This window comes from Pseudochaenichthys georgianus, chromosome 17 (genome assembly GCF_902827115.2).
Source record: "Pseudochaenichthys georgianus chromosome 17, fPseGeo1.2, whole genome shotgun sequence".
NCBI lineage: Eukaryota > Metazoa > Chordata > Actinopteri > Perciformes > Channichthyidae > Pseudochaenichthys > Pseudochaenichthys georgianus.
Genome location: NC_047519.1, coordinates 5148888 through 5169837, shown reverse-complemented (window position 1 = coordinate 5169837; position 20950 = coordinate 5148888). Strand labels below are relative to the sequence as shown.

The window sequence follows — 20950 nt, the reverse complement described above, 5'->3', positions numbered from 1 at the left end:
TCTGTAGCCTATAAAGACTTAAAATATTAGGCCACCTTTGTCTGTATTAAGGCAGTGTCTGACCAAGGGGACAATATAAGCATCTTTGAGTTTCCTGAAAAGCGCTATACAAGTCTCATGTATTATTATTATTATTAATATGTATTTAATATTCCATGAGGGCACAACGTATGACCCAATGTAAACTTCACACATCCACCCCTACTACTCACAATGAGTAATGCCAGGAGGATCTCTGTGAAAATAGCCTTTTACTGTCTGATTTCCATTAAAACATCTATGGTCTGTCTCGGGAGCATATCCGTGGCTCAATGTAAATTAAAATATCTTAAATATCATCTGGACTTTTGATATGATATGCGTAAATATGTCTTGTGTCTTTATAGTGTCAAAGCTCAAAAATCTGTTATTTTGTTCAAGATATATCCAGTAAGTCTATATTATTGAAACTTTAAGCAGATCTATTTCAAGTTCATTTCCTTAAGGCTAGTATAAGCTGACTGCATGTGGATATAATAGGAGAATGAAGGTTTGTGTAAGGAGGGAAGGAGGAAACAATGAAGATGAAGCGCTGTTTATTTGAAGGAGGACCGGACCTGACGGCCCTTCAGAGGCTGGGGGGGGCGGTAGTTGTCCACCATGCAGCATGGAGCCTCTCCTTCTCCGGTGAAGAGGAGGCCGCGGAACCTGGCCATCTGATGAAGAAGGAGAGACACAGTGTTTAAATCAATGAACCTGTGTCCTGGACACGTACCCACCACACTATGTTGGTGTAATATAGATTGTATACACTGTTTACTATTTGTAATGTTTCTTTGAGACATAAAAAAGAAACGCCCAACACTTGAAAAACAATCAACAATATGAAAATGTCATCCGATCTGGAACCGCCAGACAAGAGCCAAAAAATGATTAATTGTGAGCGTAAATAGAACATCTGAGATCTTTACTGCTCCACTACAATAAAGTGGTGAGGTAAAGTGGAAAATAGGCTTTATGGCAGACACATGTCCGTGAAACATAAATATTCTGTTCAGCAGGTTAATCTCCACATATCTACACTAGTTTATGATTTTTGAAGCATAACTGCAGTCGGCTGAAGTAAAAATCTAATGTTTGGCAAACTCACAGCCAGGCTGCATGTGTGTTCTCAGGCTGAATTGTGCCATGTCTCGCTGTCTCTCTGTCCCGCAGACCCCACGCAGCAACCAGGAAACGACACCAGTAATCCAGCTCACACTGTCCGCTCCAGCAGCAGCGAGCCGCACAGCGTCCCGCCGACACGGCACCCAGACCCCACGCAGCATTCTCATCTGTTTGTCATTACTGGTGTCATTTTCTGGTTGCTAACAAACGCCATTGTAACACATAATCACTACACTGATGTTCCGCTGTAACGGTGGTGGACTCATCAGAACAGAGTGGGCGAGCTGACCAATCAGAGCACAGTGGGCTCATAGGGAGGGGGGGGGAAGGAGCTCCAACAAGCCGTGTAGGACAGAGAGTGAATACACATACTATACAGAGATGCTGTGAGAAACCAATGTGAGTTTGGAACATTGAACAATGTAAATCTATTCTAGTCGACCTCAACAATGGAATTATGATCAGTAGAAATGGCCATGACATGGGACCTTTAACAAAGTGACCACACCAATGATCACATGACTCCATGCTCCATAAGGTTTTCTAATACTGGATCACTGATAAGTACCCAATGCTTGAAATGGTGTTTGTTATGAAGAATCCATGACTTGCACAGATTCAAAAAAACTCTTTGGTTTCAGACAGGCCAACACCTCCAGAAAGAGCCAGGGAAAACGGGTCAATATCCACGTCACCTGTCACCTGCAGGAACAGGTCCAGGAGAGGGCTTCTACTGGGGTTTGAATCTCTGTCTTCACCAACTAAGCCTTTGGAACCTCTGTTTTGGTTCATTGGAATATTAACATATTTAAGGTTATTTAGGGGAAGAGCCATAAAAAAATGTCCACACGGTTAGTTAGCCAAGAGAGTCACGACAGAAAGTATTCCTTCTAATTCAACTATTTCTGATTAGGTGGGCAAACTTCCCGCACATACTGTATGCATTCTTAGTCCTGCGAGTGCGTCTTATTGTTGTGTAGTTATCTTCCATGTCTCTCTTTCGTTTCGCCTCTATCTAAAACCTAGTCATGATATCTGCAGTTAAAAAAACAAACAGACACAGAGCGTGTGTTTCCTAGCAACATGAGTGATGAAACGTTCTCATTAGCTCTTGAATCCTCAGTTGGCCAAATCAAGGTGCACTTTCATGTACGTGGGAGAAAACAGGTGAGCATTAGGTGCTATTACTGCACATGCCCTAGGGCGGAAAGACACATTACCTGGATCGTGTTAAACTACAAGCGATGCAGTATCTAATGCAATCAGCTGCTTCACTTCTTCCTGTATATCTTTTATCTAAGTGGTGTATAGAGCCACGCCCAAACCCCTTAATGCTGCTCTGCTGTTATCTCCCATGTGCACATGGTGGTGCAAAACACCACCCTGCTGACCCTGAAAGTAGTCCCATACACATACATGTACAGTTGTAGCATTATGAAGTATAAGGTAATTGTCCAACAATTACAACAGGCTTATTTCACTACAAAACAAAGTAAATCTAAACACTAACCAAGTGAAGACACATGTGAATTTTACCCCCCACCCCCCTTTATTCATTGTTGGGAGAGTCATTCCGAAAAGTTATTACACCTGAATTTTTTTTCAAAAACTGTAAAATTATTAGCTACTCTACCAATTTCTCCCACGCTAACAAACATGCTACCAAAATATCTCCAGTATATTTTCCTTATTCTTAATGCCATCACTATCTTACTGTTATGGTACACGTGTGTGTGTGTGTGTGTGTGTGTGTGTGTGTGTGTGTGTGTGTGTGTGTGTGTGTGTGTGTGTGTGTGTGTGTGTGTGTGTGTGTGTGTGTGTGTGTGTGTGTGTGTGTGTGTGTGTGTGTGTGTGTGTGTGTGTGTGTGTGTGTGTGTGTGTGTGTGTGTGTGTGTGTGTGTGTGTGTGTGTGTGTGTGTGTGTGTGTGTGTGTGTGTGTGTGTGTGTGTGTGTGTGTGTGTGTGTGTGTGTGTGTGTGTGTGTGTGTGTGTGTGTGTGTGTGTGTGTGTGTGTGTGTGTGTGTGTGTGTGTGTGTGTGTGAAAAAACTAAAGCAGCAGGCTGCAGTAAACAACATTTCCTCTGGGAGCCATTTAGCCTTTAGCTAGCTGGTGAGCTTTAGGAGGATTTCACTGCCTCAGCAGGCTCACTCTGCAATGCTGCACTTCTTCACCATAACAAAGTAAGCGTTAAACTGTACAGTACTTGTGTATCAACATATTTATTCCTACATTAAAAACATTCCTCACTTCTTAAAACTGATATCTATCTGTTAGGGTATAGTCAAACAGTGTTAAACTTTTAGGAAAAGCCTACGGTATGTCACATGAAGGTACAGGTTGGCAGTGTTCAATATGTAGAGAGTGCAGTCTGCAGATACAGGCTGTCAGTTTAATCTGAGTGAAACACAAGGTCTTCAGGGCTCAGACACACCCTGCTCTAAAGCATGATATGACTTCTGACCCTCTTGACGTTGGCAATGTTTAAACCAACATCCAGGCTCCTTAAAGCTTGCACAAACACATCATTAGAGGATCTAGAGCAGGGGTTCCAAACTTTTCAGCCCGCGACCTCAAAAATAACAGTGCCAGAGTCAACGGCAAAGTTTCAATTTCGATTGCATGATATAGCCCAGCGCAACACCTTCGTCAAACATGTTGCCACTTGTTTGTACCATTTTCAGGCGATTTGTAATCTGTTCTAGAAATACGATGTGTTTTTTAGGATTTCAAGAAGCATATCGAACAAACAATGGATGTATTTTATGAACATTTATCCATGCTGAAAGTAGATTTAGATGTTAGGAGTGAGATAGAGATTATTATCTAATACATGCAACCGATGAAGCATTGCATGAAGTCTGTTGATGATCAGAGGCTGTTGTTGGGGCTTCAACAACGGTTTTTTATTTTTTGTTATGTAGGCAGACCATGCAGGCCTCAGAGTTAAACTTGGGCCTGCGACCATAGTTTTACTGTATTTTCTTTTGAAAATCCACAGCGGAGGTTTGTGTCGTACTATGCGGTGTATTTTGCATATCTCTCAGTAGCCAACGATCTGTGAGTCTGTTGGACATAAACTCCGTAATAAATGTAGTCTACATTTCATAAGAGGTGTAAAACCTGAGAGCATTTGAAATACGACGCTGAAGTTGGCTTCCGATTCAGAGCATCGGATTCGGCAGTTAAGGGGAAAGCTAAGGGACATTTAATTTACAGCGCTGAGAGAACAATCCTCCGTGTTTGAACCTCTTAAATCGCTGCATAGCTGATTTATTTGGACTGGATTATCTATTTGTGAAAATACAAAAAGGGAGATTTTACTGCTTTTTTCGCATCCTGACCACATTAGACCAGGTCCGGATCTAAAACCACTAGACCTAGACTCATCAAATCTGGACTGGATTATTTCAGAGGGTCTAAAGATTCTTTATAACACAGTTTGAGATTTGTGAAACCTTTATTCTATTTGTGAAAATACAAAAAGGGAGATTTTGCTGCTTTTTTTTTTATATAGACCACATTAGACCAGGTCCTGATCTAAAACCACTAGACCTAGCCTCATCAAATCTGGACTGGATTATCCCAGAGAGTCTAAAGATTCTTTATAACACAGTTTGAGATTTGTGAAAATACAAACAAGGGAGATTTCAGTGCTTTTTTTGCATCCTGACCACATTAGACCAGGCCAGGGTCCTCATTTATAAAGGGATATACGCTCAAAAAATGGCGTACGACAGTTTCTATGCAATGTTTGCGATTTATAAAATACTAATTTGACGGGAAAACGTGCGGTCCTCCACGCAAACTCTAACCCATGCGTACGCACTAAGCACAACAACGGGAGAGACGAGAAACTGCGACACCGCGTTTGCAGAAGGAAGAATGAAGAGAAATATGTGGAAATAATATCATAAATAAAATGTTACCTCTCATTTATCATATATGAAGAATTCATTTGAGAGAGATGCACAGGCTGCAGTGGAGATGCACAGGCTGCAGTGGAGATGCACAGGCTGCAGTGGAGATGCTGCGCACAGCTGATCGACAGCTGGGACACAAACCACCAAATACGAACACATAATTCAGATCCAGTCGTCATGACTCCACTCCGGAGGGATTCCCGATCATTTCTTACAATCTCTCATCAAGGGGGGTCTCCTGTCCCCGGTACAAACACACTGCCTGAGGAAGGCTATGTGTATTTTTTTTGTCATTAACCTTTTTCGGACCTCTTTTATTTATTTATTTTGGTGACGATCCGACCTCCATGCTGCTACTCTGGTTCAAACGGCATCCACCAAACAATGTGATTTATCTCGACCTCCCCAAAATAACCAAAATCAGACACGGTGTGTGATGTCTTTTTTAGCTGTTCTGTCGTCATTTCCTGCGATCTTCTTCATGCAGTCAGTCAAAATGAATGAATGGGCGTTTCTTTGACTATGTAAAGGCAAATATGGGAGTTACGTGAAGCCCGCAAAAAGTGCGCCGCATTTCGAGTCGATTGTGATTTATAAAGACTGGACTGGATTATCCCAGAGGGTCTAAAGATTCTTTATAACACAGTTTGAGATTTGTGAAACCTTTATTCTATTTGTGAAAATACAAAAAGGGAGATTTTGCTGCTTTTTTTTTTTTAAATCTAGACCACATTAGACCAGGTCCTGATCTGAAACCACTAGACCTAGACTCATCAAATATGGACTGGATTATCCCAGAGAGTCTAAAGATTCTTTCTAACACAGTTTGAGATTTGTGAAACCTTTATTCTATTTGTGAAAATACAAGAAGGCATAAAGGCTTGCCCAGCTGGGAGGTTCACTCTCTGATTCTGATCCTGGCCTGCTGCAGCAACCTCAGCCTTCCACCTGTGTTTGTATTTTCACAAATAGAATAACAGTTTCACAAAACTCAAACTGGGTTATAAAGAATCTTTAGCCTCTCTGGGATAATCCAGTCCAGATTTGATGAGTCTAGGTAAAGTGGTTTCAGATCAGGACCTGGTCTAATGTGGTCAGGATGCAAAAAAAGCACTGAAATCTCCCTTGTTTGTATTTTCACAAATAGAATTAAGGTTTCACAAATCTGAAATTGTGTTATAAAGAATCTTTAGACCCTCTGGGATAATCCAGTCCAGATTTGATGAGTCTAGGTCTTGTGGTTTTAGATCAGGACCTGGTCTAATGTGGTCTACATGTAAAAAAGCAGCAACATCTTCCTTGTTTGTATTTTCACAAATAGAATAAAGGTTTCACAAATTTCAAACTGTTTGCTACCGTCGACAGACTAACTAACCCCCCAGTGTCAGTAGCCTCTGAATTTCTATCCACCAGGGCGTGCAATGATTTTGCCTTCTTCACTGACAAAATTCAGAAAATCAGACAAGCAGTCAGTGCCTCTGCATCAGGAACAGCAAATGTGTTGTCTCTGTGTCCACCTAATAACAATTCAAGCTCCATGACACAATTCCATCAGATTAATGATAAAAACCTAGAGGACATTATACAACTTCTGAAGTCCTCCTCCTGCTGCCTTGATATTATTCCAACAGGATTTTTCAAAGATGTTTTGCCTTGCATGGCCTCAGATCTACTTCATATAGTAAACAAATCTCTTCACTCAGGTATTTTTCCACAGGCCCTGAAAACTGCAGTCATTAAGCTGCTCTTAAAAAATAATAATCTAGATCCTTCAGTAATGAACAATTACAGGCCCATATCAAACCTGCCATTTCTAGGTAAGATCATCGATGTGTTCCAGTCAGGCTTTCGTCCAAACCACAGCACTGAGACTGCTCTTGTAAAGGTCTTTAATGACATCCACTTAAACACAGACAGTGGCAGAACTTCAGTGTTAGTATTATTAGATCTCAGTGCTGCGTTTGACACTGTTGACCACAGCATATTACTAGACCGACTGGAAAACTGGGTGGGACTTTCGGAAACAGTTCTAAATTGGTTTGAATCCGACCTAAAGGACAGAAAAAACTTTGTTTCCATAGGTACATACACATCTGAGTTGACAAATATGACATGTGGGGTTCCTCAAGGCTCCATCTTGGGGCCTGTTCTCTTTAACATCTACATGCTACCACTGGCTCAGATAATGAAAAACAACAAAATAAGTTACCATAGCTATTCAGATGACACACAAATCTACGTAACAATTTCACCAGGAGACTATGCTCCAATTCAAACACTGAGTAAGTGCATTGAACAAATCAATGACTGGATGTGTCAGAACTTTCTCCAATTAAACAAAGATAAAACTGAGGTAATGGTTTTTGGAGCAAAGTCAGAACGTATAAAAGTGAGCACTGAGGTTCAGTCTGCAATGTTCAAAAGAACAGATAAAGCCAGAAATCTAGGTGTAGTCATGGACTCTGACCTGAGTTTCAACAGTCACATTAAAACAGTTACTAAATCAGCCTACTATCACCTAAAGAATATATCTAGGATTAAAAGACTAATGTCACAGCACTATTTGGAAAAACCTGTCCATGCTTTTATCTTCAGTAGACTCGACTACTGCAATGGTGTATTTACAGGTCTCACTAAAAAATCTATTAGGAAGCTGCAGCTGATTCAGAACGCCGCTGCTCGAGTCCTCACTAACACTACGAAAGTGGATCACATCACTCCTGTTCTGAAGTCTTTACACTGGCTTCCTGTGTGTCAAAGAATAGATTTCAAAATACTGCTGCGGGTTTATAAAGCACTGAATGGTTTGGGCTCAAATTACATTTCTGACCTCCTGCTAAATTATGAACCATCAAGATCTCTCAGGTCTTCAGGGACTGGTCAGCTTTCTGTCCCCAGAGTCAGAACTAAACATGGAGAAGCAGCGTTCAGTTATTATGCTCGAAATATCTGGAACAAACTCCCAGAAACCTGCAGGTCTGCTACAACTCTGACTACTTTTAAATCCAGGCTGAAGACTTTTCTTTTTGTCGCTGCTTTTAATTGAACTATTCATATCTTAGACTGCACTGTAAATTTTCTCCATGTATTTTTTCTTTTAATGTTTTAAATTTAAACGTAATTAATTTCTCCATGACATTTATGAGAGGGACTGCTCGAAAGTAGGATATTTGGGATATCCATCGTAGCCAGGGTTTACGATCAGTTTTTGGGTGATTTGTACTGAGGAACAAGTATGAAAAATAGTGTTTTGGTAACACGGGGTGTTCAGGTAACACTTAAAGACTTTGTTATGGAACGCAAAGCAGAGGAGTAGGGGGCTAGTACACCCTCCTGAGGGTCCGATTGTGGATGTCATGCGAGCATAACATGGTGAAAACAATCAGTCTAAATTAACAAAAGGGACGGAAATGTTCGGATTTCCAAAGGGAGGTTCTGGGAATAAATAAAAAAATCAAGAACCGAAATAGTTTAACTATTCATATCTTAGACTGCACTGTAACTTTTATCTTTTAATGTTTATTTTATTAGCTTTTCTTTTTAATGACTGCTTTTAAATGCCATTTTCTTCATGTCTTTTATTTTTTGTTTTTCTTTTAATGTTTCTTTTATTATCTTTTACTGTTTTTAAATGCCTTTGTCTGAATGTCTTTCATTTTTGTAAAGCACCTTGAATTGCCTGGTGCTGCAAGGTGCTATATAAATAAACTTGCCTTGCCTTGGTATGAAAACGTTTGAGAAACACTGCGCTAGTGGATTGTCAAAGGGGGAGCCTCGCTGCGGGGAAATTATACAGATTTTTTTTTATTTTGTAATCATCTCGCGACCCCCACTCGGGGTCTCGCGACCCCCCTTGGGAACCCCTGATCTAGAGGGTATTTTAAAATAAAATATAGTTATGATGAAATAGCCAGCTATGTTGATTCGGCAGTAATTTATTGGATATTCTTTTGTTTTTTTCAGACTTCCTGAAGCTTAACACCTCACGCCTTGCATTTTCAAATGTTGAGTGAAACACTTTAAACTTCTACTGGATAGTTCAGCAGCATCCTCACCAGACTACATAATAGAAAAGCAGCATGTCCAACCCGCATCTAGTATGTGGACTTTCAAGACAAATGTATGTATTTAAGAACTGCCACAAAGCTATGTTGTGCACATACTTACACACATGTGCATATGTGCACTGAAACACCCTATGACCTTCCTAGCTATATTTAAATTATATTTAGTCTGCAATCCAGATGTGGCTTCACTTCAGTTGTTTGGCTCTCAAACTTCAAGTTCAATATTACATGTATTTGAATACTAAAACAACAAGCTATAATTATTCTGCAATTCAAGAACAGAGATTGTATAGCAGCAGTTTTGTAACCCTACGTAGGCATTTTTTTCCAACAACGTTAAAAACAGCACCGTGCATGTCCAAATATCTGGATGTTACATTCACAGTTTTTTGTATACAGTTGTTATATCAAGGTATATACAGTAGGGTAAAAGTATCCACTTGTTGGCAGATCAGAGCAGAATCAGTGTTTCACTGTTTATGCGGCTCTTACACAGGACACACAGGACAGACATTCACAGTAAGTCATAATCAAGGTTATCAACTCTGAAATGTGTATTAAACAGGAAGTACTCATTTTAAATCTAATGTAAGTCGAGAGTGAGTACGCACCTGTACCGGGCTGACACTGATTGGCTCCTTGAGGACAATCCAGCTGACGCTCTCCAACAGAGGGGGCGTGGTCAGCGAGCCGTCATAGGTCCAGAAGTCCAGAGAACCAGGCAGGAGGGTCTTTGGGTCGAAGTTAGCAAAGACGGTCTGCTTCCCCTGCAGGTGTGACGGCGGAGGAACAGGGAAGAGGGGGTTAGGAAAGGAAGGGAAGCAGTTGTCACTCATTGTTAGCCATTACAATTGTAGGTCTTCCAATAATTTCAAATGTGTTTCATTGACAGAATAAGCTCATTTGTCTTCAGAAAATATGTTTTGGTATTTGCATGGATTTGTGTGTTTTTAACGTAGGCGGCCTGTGAGGCTCAGGATACGGAAAGCTAATATTTGACCAACGTTCATACATGAACACCACAGAAGACATTATTATGTTTTACAGCATATCATAGACCTACTGAAACACAATAACTAGCTAGAATGTTTATACCAGGTGTACACATTCATTTTGATGCTAATAATAATAATAATATGGTAGCTTACAAGGGTAGATAAATACGAGACTCAACGATGCCGGGCTAATGTGCTACCAAATGATTTAGTGCTTCACAAAAACAATGCAAATACATTGAAATTGAAACATGACATTACAAATGAAAATGAAAAATGAAATTCATACACTATGTTTATTGGAAAAAGAAGATTTATGAAATACTGTTGCTGTGAGCTAAAACAATGCTAATGCAGAGACACCATCCGTTACTGTGCAAAAAGTCATGTATACAATCTGTGATATCATGTAATACATCTTCTTGCTGGAAGTGTACGTTGAGTTTGTAGCAGTTTGTACGAGCCTCACTCTGCTTGTTCTGACAGTTAATCATAGTTAGTGCTCTGATCGTGAAGTTCTTAATAGTTATCGGATTATTAATCAGTATCAGAATACCATTATTCGTCCAACAGAGGGGAAATGTACATTGTTACAGAGAAAGTAAAGAGCCAGAAAGAGTAAAATATTGACTCAGAGACATGCATACAATATTAAAGATAATAATAGAAATTACACAAATTACAACTTACAAAAATACACATCCAGGTGGACAACATTAAAAACCAATAACAGTATTTTACATTTCATTACATAACATGTTACGTGTTAGACGCTTTTATCCAAAGCAACTTACATACTCAGTACTGTGGACAATTCCCACAGGAGCAATTTGGGGTGAAGTGTCTCAGGAACACAACGACATGCTGACTGCAGTGGGGTTTGAACCTGTGACCCCCTAATCCGAACACCAACGCACTAAACCACTGCGCCACACGCCTCCATGTTAAGTAATGTGCTATAGCAGCCAGGTAACCATAGTGAAAGTGGAAGTATGTATTGCACAGTTAAATGTATTTGTTGACGATAAAAACCTTATATAACCTGATATTTCGTGTGGCTTATCAGAATGTATCGTAGCAGTAGCATGTATGACTTTTAGGAAACATTGGTAAGCACAGTAGTAAATCCACCAATCATGTATGGAAGGCGAAGCTTCTCTAGCGTTTTTACCTTGGTCTTAATGCTGTCAAAGGCATCCAGAACCTTCTGAAGCCGGGGGTTGGCGGCACCGATCTGAACGACGAGACAAACACAGTTACATTTACAGTAAACTTTAGCTTTATTTATTTAGATTGTCTCTTAAGCTTACACCGTCCTGTGAAGGGCATGAATACTTAAAGCTACAGTCAGTCAGACTGAGAGCTTGTCAGGGATGAGTCACTGATGATTCACCTTGAGGAAGACCCCCACCACTGCAAGGCCATCAGGCTGGCTGGCTGCCTCTCCAAAGCTGGGGTACTTAGTGTTCCAGTGCACCAGGTGAAGCTAACAGGGAAAGAGACACATTTTAAGACCCAGCCTACAGAAAATGTCATCTTGTCCAAAATATACTGTAACATGTGCAATAACGTGGATATCTTACAAATAATAAGACAGATCTCTAAAAAGACGACCAATGCAACATGTTTCAGCCAGAGTTTGAAGCGCATCTGTGATAATGTCAGATGTATCCGACAAATATAAATATACCATTTTCTTTATCATTAGAGATAAACCACCAGTCTGATTTGTATGACACTTGGTGGAATAGTATGGCATGGGCCAAGAAAGAACCCATTATGTTTTGAAGCAGACTGCGTCCCAGGTCAGATATATGAATTACTGTTCACTTATGGAAACGATCCATCTAGTTCATTTATTTCTTAATAGAGTGCCGCAGTGACGCGTCCTAAAACCTGGAAGTAAGCCTCTTCCGGTTCCTTCCATAAAAAAGCAATGCAATTTCTCCATAGGATTTTGGAAAATAGCTCGAACTAAGGTCTGTGGTTGACACACATTTAAGAGACGGATCACGTTTTGTTCAGTCGGATAATATCCACATGTCTACCCGACTTTTATAATTTTTGAATCATAAATCTAATCGATAGATTTAAGATCGATAGATTTATAATCGATAGATTTATGATCGATCGCATTGCTTTTTTGTCGAAGGAACCCATGCGCAGCTTACTTCCTGGTTTTAGGACGCGTCACTGTGGCACTATAGGTTCTAAAAATAACCTAATTTGAATATATTGGAACTAAAGACACTGGAATCCATACATTTAATACCCAATGTGTTTTTGTATTGAGTTATGTAAACTCCAGTCACCCCCAGTTCTTTCTTAAACAATTACAGAAGTAATGGCCATTGTGTGTTTTCAAAAAGAACCATTAAGAACAGTGTTACTCTTAAATGTTTACTGAATGCTCTTGCCAAAGACAGGACAGTTCCACCACCACAGACCACAGGCTGTGCAGGCCCTGTTCCTGCAGGATTAGTGAAGCAGCAGCTCCTTCAGTACCTCACAGGGGAACTTGATGCCGTTGACGGTGTGTTCGGAGCCTCTGTCATTACTCGCTCCCCAGTGGAAATGAAACTGCTTCAAACGGTACGTTCCAGAAATAGGACCTCCAGTCAGGACTGGTGAGCACAAAGTCATTACAGATGCAAAATGTCAGTCTGAATTAAATACTGTAGTTCTACACATTCTACAGACCTTTGATGGAAACAATTATGGAGAAATCATCATCTGAACTTTATCGCAACTGAATTATCATTCATTACAATTAGATAATTTCCAGATAATTTAGTCTTTATAATGTGCAGCACTTATCTTTTTAAAGTCAGAGAAAAGTACACACTGATCACGTCATCATCATAAAGATTACACTTTTTAGGCAGATGTCCTACAGATACTTACACAGTGATGACCAGAGATGGGGTCGTTACTCAAAAAAAGTAATATATTACATATTACTTTAAAAAAAGTAATATATGACTTTACTTCGTTACTCTCTACATAAAGTAACGTCTTACTTTACTCCTTACTTTACATTACTTTGCGTTACTCAGCAACAGCCTATAGCCAAAACTTAAAACTTAGGCCTACATGTGCACACATAACAATTACTATTGCAATAAGGAAGACATAACACAAGTTAATAACGCTGACAATTCTAGTTTTTGCTGCTTGTTCGGAGTCGGCACTCACTCAACATCATCACTCTGGGTTCGGGGGTGTTTAGCTACTAGCTTCGTGTTAGCATGTTGCCTCTGCAGGTGCTTGGAGAGGTTTGATGTAGTTGTGTTTGCAGCAGTTACTGTCACATTCCTGTCCATTCTTCTGACAAATAAAAAATAATGGGCATACCTCCACCCCTCGAAAGTTTTAGCTGTTGATGTCTCAGTCTGCAGCTCAACCCCTGGGACAGCTGCATGTGGACAAGTCGCACAAATGTTACGAAAATATAAACCTGCAGCGGAAATCCCTGTAGTGACTTGAAATAATTAAAATGTTAAAAGTTAGACCTATCACATTTACCAATCTTATCTACCCCTGGAACTAGCTAAACTAGTAAAAAGTTTTATTATTCACTGTCGTGTGGCGTTTCGCGCAAAGTTAGTAACTTTGTGATTACTGAATTTATAACAGTATCGCGTTACATTACTCCGTTACTGACAAATGTAATTATTATCACACGCTCTTATCTACTTAGTAGTGGGGGCCTGAATGGGACAGCCAGATAAAGCTTACTAGTGCTCAACCTTTATGGAAATGAATACATAATATAACGAGTGTATACCGTAAACAACACTGTAAAGAGTGCATGAATGAGTCCTTACCCGGAATGAGTCAACATTTTATCTCTTGCAGTTTCTTGTCTCAAATATTTGTATTTAAGCTTAAAATTAGGACTGCGGTTAATGCAAGATGAAGAGATTTAAACTCAAGGTTCAAGGTTCTTTATTTGTCAAACGAACATAGCTACAGTGTAGTTGTGTCGATGAAAATCTTGTGTCACAGGCTTCTCCAACAGTGCAACACAAAACACAGATAAACAGAAAAATATAGTGCAAGTAAATAGTAAATACAAGAAGAAAAAAATGTGAAATAGTGCAATAAGAGTCTATGCAAGTCATTGAAATATGATATATTAGGTAAATAGATAAATCATTTTTAAGTAGCAGCCAGATGAATATTGTGGATGTTGTTTCAACAGTTCAGGTGTTTAACAGTCTTATTGCCTGTGGCAACTATTAGTTTAATGACATAAAATCACTCAGTAAATACCCACTTGTGAATGTCTTAAGCTTCTGTGTTTCATACAAACGGCGGTCTCTAAGAAGTGACTAAATGAGGCTTTTAAATATCTTCCTGCGAAACATTAGCCAACTTGTGGCCCCATGCAAAGTTATGTGACAAGGCCCTCTGTGTCGCGAACGTTGACAGGGGATGGGTGTTTGCTGCTAGTGGAGCATGCGGGAACTGCGAGCGCGCTTAATTGCGGCGAATTTGCGCTTCAGTTGAGGCCCCCTCCGCAATATGAGGCTCCCCAGCTAGCGGGGAACGTTCTCACAACTTTGGCTAACGTTAGCTACAGGTTCTAATAGTGTTTTAAAGAAACGTTTTAATCTGATGTTCAAAGAACCTTTTTAGGATGTTTATTTTTTCAAATAATGTTCCTATAAGGTTTAAGGTTAACTAAGACATAACGTTTTAACTGAAACATTCAGAGGATGTTTTGAGGATGTTATTGAGGCCTGAGATGACAGAAGTTTTTTTTTATAAAACGTTCCTTTTATGTGATATGTTAACAAAGGTGGAACGTTTTGCCTGCAACATTCTAAGGATGTGTTTTGGACGTTGTTGGGTAACACATTAAAGATGTTCTTTATAAAACGTTCCCTCAATGTTACATGATAACAAATGAAGAAAATGTTCAAAGCAACATTCGGAATATGTTTTCAGGATGTTATTCTTTGTTTATAAAACGTTCCTGTGATGGCAAATATTAACACGTTCATGGTCCACGTCAGATTTATTTCTAGAGCGCTTTTAAAAAATCTGATGTCACCATATTTTCCTTCTTTTTTTTTAAAAACCAACAAGCACGTAATTCATGATAATCTGTAAGCAGATATTGCATGTTTGCGGTGGCATGTGTGAGTTCCCAGCTAGACATTTTTGTCACAAACAATTCTGAGAATTCGTTGTTCTAGGAATGTTTTCAGCGGGGCGTTTTATTTTGGTTCCCAGAATGTTCTTCTGAAAGGTCGGATAACGTTCTTTAAAAACATTCTTAACATTTTTGGTGATAACTTTCTTAAGATGATCATTGAGACAATGAATAGGACATATAAAAACGAATGTATGCCAATATTCACTCACAGGCACTTATAATCACACTAAGGTATGCAGGCCCACAGTATTCATAATATCATATGTGTAAAATATCAGAAAATAATCACGCTTTTTTCTGACTATAAAGGTTGTGTCTCGTATGAAGGTTCTAACTGTTGGATAAGCTATCTGGCAGTGCGTGGTTTGTGAGGGCTGCGTATTTAAACAGTGTCCGCTGTTTATGCATATTGGATCATTTGAGACCGACAGACATATAGAAGAACGGACCGACTGTCACAGCCCATCCCTGGAACCCCTGTTAGTGTTTGTAAACACCCCCCCCCCCCCGCCTGCTGGTCTGCTCTACACGGCTGGGAGCAATCTCCAATCAACCACGCCTGCAACCTGCTCATCAGCCACACTATGAAAACCTGCAGCCTGCACTCATTCCCTGCCAGATTGTTGCCGTGAACGGTTTGTTGCGTGCCGCTCTCACTTTTTACCAGCATATTCTTTGACCAATTTGCCTGCTTTTGCCTCATACTTATTTGTATGTCTCTCCCAGCCAGACCAGCCAGGCCTCTCCACCCTGGAACAACTGTTTCCCACTGCCGCCATAACCAACCTCCACTCCCAGCTCCCCTTTTCTAATAAACAAATGTTACTTTCACCAGCTGATTCCGAGTCTGATTCTGGGTCCCCTAGTACATGTGACACCGACAGTGACTTGTACTAGCTGCTGGTCGCATTTAAAAAAAAGAAGAAAAGACTTCTGATAAATCGGAACGATAAAGCACGTTATCGTACTGTAAAATAATAACATTCTGACAACATAAAAAAATCGTTTTAAGAACAGTAGGGCATAATGATCGAACAATGTTATCAAAAACATTTGAAGAAGGTCATCACAACATATTTTAAGAATGTTTTTAGAACCAACATACCTGGGTCCCTCCGAAGTGAGGCCCCCTCCGCGAAGTGAGGCCCCCTCCGCGAAGTGAGGCCCCCTCCGCGAGGTGAGGCCCCCTCCGCGAGGTGAGGCCCCCTCCGCGAGGTGAGGCCCCCTCCGCGAGGTGAGGCCCCCTCCGCGAGGTGAAGCCCCCTCCGCGAGGTGAGGCCCCATGCAGTCTGTTTGATAGCCTAACATTAGCTTCAATAATCATAAAGTGGTGTTAATACGCAGGGATTATAATGCTGAATAATTATTCTGCAATATTACAAAGTATTTGGAAAGATCTCATTGCTTTTTGTTGAGGGAGTCCTTGTGATGCTAACTTTTGGGTCGGACAAAAAATATATATTACCACCGCCGCAGTCTATACTATATAATACTATACTATACAATACAATATCATATTTTAATATATGATTTATTTTGCAGCAGAAATCTAGTTTTGCCAGCAGCTTTACAACACACGAAACAAGGACAATTAAGATTATAGATGTTTTACATTTAAAATGCATATACATAACTATATTTCTGTGGCTTAGTGTCCTAACACTGAAAGCTGAGCGGTGGAACTTACTGGAACTGTTGGCGTCGTCCTCGTAGTCCACCTGGAAGGAGTATCCGTTGTTGAGAATGCCCTTGGCGTTGGAGGGGTCGTACTTGAGTTTCAGAGACTTCAGAGTGGAGTCGTACTGGGCCTCCTTAGGGACGATGTTGATGGGAGACTGTCTGGGCCCGTTAGCCACGGGGAAATCTTCACCCCATTTTTCAGGCCCTACAAATATATATTTAAACATTTAATACCTCATATTAATGTGTGGAGCACTTTTGCTCCAGCTTCTTTAAAGTGAGTACATACGTGGCAAAGAAAATACTTCTTCTGTTGGCATCTTGTCTTTGTTTTTTAGTGCAGAAATACATATTCAGATATGAATTGAAAATAATAAGTTTCATATTCAATATTATTTTCAAGTGAACTCAGCTGCTGTGTGATATTAGGAACATTTCAATAAAATAACAGCAGTGCAAAATTACTCATAACGTAAAAACATCAGGGGTATTTACTTGCAGGAGGCTAATTACTAACTGTTTATTACTTCTAAATTGCAATTTAAGCAGCATTTAAACACTGCTGTGTCACTAAGTCATACAATAAATGCACCTTACTTTTATCATCGTATATATAGTAGCAAGTATATTGTCTTTCATCTGATGCTTATAAGGTGAATAAAACAATATCTGAATAAAACATTAAATAATATCATAAAAGTTCCCCATTTAAATATGTTTTGTTATCATTCAAATAAACAAACAATTAAGTTAATGTTAAAGAATGAATGTGCTGGTGATTCTGTGAGGTGGAAAGTCCACTTTTTAAAAGTTTTGCAAAAGTTTGTTTTGCAAAACCTACATTAATAACTGCCCAGCAGATTCTGAAAAGTTATGAATATATAATCAAATAACAAAAATCATAAAATATAAAATGTTTGCTTTTTTCCCCAGTAAGTACATACAATATTAAAGTTAACAAACAACCCTGTCCTGATTACTGAAGTAGGCTTATGTAATAAAAGTGGTGGAGAGTAAATAAGTATATTTACTCAAGTACTGTACTATACACATTTGAGGTACTTTACTTGAGTATTTTGTTTTTGTGCAACTTCATGTTTGTACTTCACTACACTTCAAAGGGAAACACTTTTTACTTAGTTAGTTTCTTTTTCTTACGTTTTTAGTTACTATGTACTTTAGAAGTTCAGAGTTTTACACACAACACTTAGAATCTTAGGGAATTATGCTGATTCAAAACATTACCAATGAGTGGGTTGACGAAAAATGTATCAGCAGTCATATTGCAAATAGTTTTTAGTTAAGAAACATTTCACAACGTTTCAGTTTCTCAAAAGTGAAGATTTGCTGCTTTTATTTTGGAAATATTTTAATAGTTGAGAATTGTATTTGAATACATTTGAGCACTTTTCATCCTAAAACGTTAACTACATTTCCCTATTCATACCTTAATACTTTTACTTAAGTAGTATTTTCAATGCAGTACTTTTAATTGTATGGAGTCTTTTTTCCAGTAGGTCTAGTATTTTTACTTTTACCTAAATGATCTGAACACTTTGTACACCACTTTGTAATAATTTAAGTTATGTAATTGTTAATGAGGAGTGGTCTGCACACTGCACACACCTGTCCACCTGCTACTCCTGAACATCCCACCATACTGAACTCACCGTTATTCGCTCCGTATCCCCATCCGTGAGACATGGCTGCTGCTCCTGATAACACACACACACACACACACACACCGATTAATCTGCGTCAGCCTGCGGGTCACAGAGAGTGATAAGGCTGCTGACACGGGGCTTTATAAAGGCTATCCTACCCTCAGCCTTACACCGGGGGGGAGCCTCTCGGTCCCCAGCAGGCCGGACTATCGGGAGGACGGAGCCTCCACCTAGAGACGCGATGATGGTGACTGGAGCTCTCCACCCCCTTGAAATCATCTAGACAGCTGATGCACATTTACCACTGCTCTGTAAATAACACCTTCAAGATGAATGTAGGCCTACTCAATATGCAAAAGCAGCTTACATTTTATTAGTATGGTTGTATTATGCTCCAACACTGATTTCCCTCTAATAAAGCAATTTTGTTGCCACTACTTTTTCTATTTCGTCAATTTAATTTAAGTTTTGTGTATGACATTTTATTCTTCTAATTACATTTTTACTTAAAATACATTATTGCCTTGTTTTTATGGTCATATTTTGTCCTGATGTCTATTCATATCTAGAATGTAGGCTACTTATTGGGGCCATTCTAATAAATGTACCTTGTCTCTAAATCGTAAAGCATCATCATTCAATCTGGTATTATATATTGACATGCATGTTATGCATTTGTACCAGCAATAATAACATATATTCTGGGTAAACCGCGAGCGTTCATCTTAATCTTTCTACTAAATGTACTGAATATCACAGTCAATACATTTGCTGCCATCTAGTGGTTGAAAAAAGACAGATTTGACACACTTTTGGTAATAGTTATTAAACAGCGGAATGTAATCAATCATATTTACCTATTATTGGTAAAGCTATAATTTATTTTGAGTACTGATCTATTATGTTCAAAATACATAGGCTACAGTTTTCCTTCAGTTTAAGGTCCCCCTCGTTATTTCCCTTTACATTGTGTTCCCTTGAATATGTATCAATGTGCAGAGGTGGGTGTACTTCTCAGATCTTGTATTTGAGTAAAAGTAGAAGTGCCAGAGTAAAGAAATACACAAGTAAAAGTCCAAAAGTTTTAGCATAAAAATATACTTAAAGTAGCGACAGTAAAAGTAGTCATTGTGCAGATTGGTCCATTTCAGAATAATATATATGATATGTTTTATAATGATTGATCATTAAAGTGTTATCAAAGTTGGTAAAGGTGCAGCTAGTTTTAATGACATTGTATACTATTACTATATATTTGGTGTAACTAACTGATTTAAGAGTTGATTATATTTCACATCATTCATCCAAATGTGCAAAGTAACTTAAGGTATGTAATGGAGTAAAAGTACAACATTTACCTCTAAATTGTAGTGAGGTAGAAGTACAAAGGAGCATGAAATGGAAATACTGAAGTAAAGTACAAGTGTAACAGTTGTAAATATGCAGTGAGGTTTATTTGTAAATCATTTTGTGAAATCACACAAATTCTGTGTTTTATATTAAATAATTCTGTGTTCTTCATTTTATGAATGTTCAATAGCTGACAAGGTCGGAGATCAGTGGGCAGAACCTCTGAAGTGTGGTCGCTGTGCTCAGAGGATTGTTTTTATGGGGACTTCCCCCTTGATATTGTGTCCCTCACGTTTCCTCGCCCCTTTCTGTAAATGTTCCACGTGAGAGGAGTCACTGTGAGGGAAAGCTAATATATTGATTGTTATATCTGTTGTCAGTGATTAAACCGAGATCGTCAACTGTATGCTGGCTCGGGTCTCGCCATGAATAACACAAAACACAACACAGAGACCGCTTAACGACACCGGTTACACAAGTACCTCAAAATTGTACTTAAGTTCTTGAGTAAATCTACTTTGTTACTTAAACCACTATTTAGAATTCATAGGTTAGTTATCTAGCTTACAGCAGATTTGCTATTATATTGGAAGGAATGATCTCCCATTGAACAAATAAGACAATAAAACGTTGTGCCCATGCATGTGTCGTCATGTTTTGATTACTGCGTTGTTTCTTAAGCTGCAGCACTTCTTCAAATAGAAGTGTTTTGGGTCATTGTAGCACGTTTGCACATATTGCCCACCGTACTCATCTGTATAAATAAGTTACTGCTTGCCCTGTTTGGGGTAAAAATCAAGAGAGAACGGCTGTTCTTCAGAATGCATGGTGGCATACACTGTGACTGCATGTATTGTTTATCCTCTGTTGTCCTTTTAACAGATCTAATAAACTGTCACACATCACGTCTCAATCAATCAATGTTTATTTATACAGCCCAATATCACAAATGTTACATTTGTTT

At 39.2% G+C, this 20950-nt stretch overlaps 1 protein-coding gene across 1 annotated transcript; it reads right to left on the bottom strand.

The window, feature by feature from the left end:
• Positions 1–558: 558 nt before the first annotated feature.
• cahz (carbonic anhydrase) lies at positions 559–18760 on the bottom strand. Its single transcript, XM_034105340.1, has 7 exons — positions 18643–18760; positions 16980–17177; positions 12634–12752; positions 11522–11614; positions 11300–11362; positions 9745–9900; positions 559–695 (listed from the first exon to the last, which is right to left on the bottom strand). The coding sequence occupies exons 1-7, from the start codon at positions 18674–18676 to the stop codon at positions 576–578; spliced, it is 783 nt and encodes a 260-aa protein (XP_033961231.1). The 5' UTR covers positions 18677–18760; the 3' UTR covers positions 559–575.
• Between the last annotated feature and the right edge of the window lie 2190 nt (positions 18761–20950).

What these genes read in the sequence shown, in the direction of transcription:
- cahz (XM_034105340.1), bottom strand. Translation starts at nt 18,676, where the DNA reads ATGTCTCACGGATGGGGATACGGAGCGAATAACG. An exon ending in GGGATACGGAGCGAATAACG is followed by an intron (nt 17,178 to 18,642) that starts GTGAGTTCAGTA and finishes ATATATTTGTAG; the next exon opens with GGCCTGAAAAATGGGGTGAA. An exon ending in GGACGACGCCAACAGTTCCA is followed by an intron (nt 12,753 to 16,979) that starts GTAAGTTCCACC and finishes TGTGCTCACCAG; the next exon opens with TCCTGACTGGAGGTCCTATT.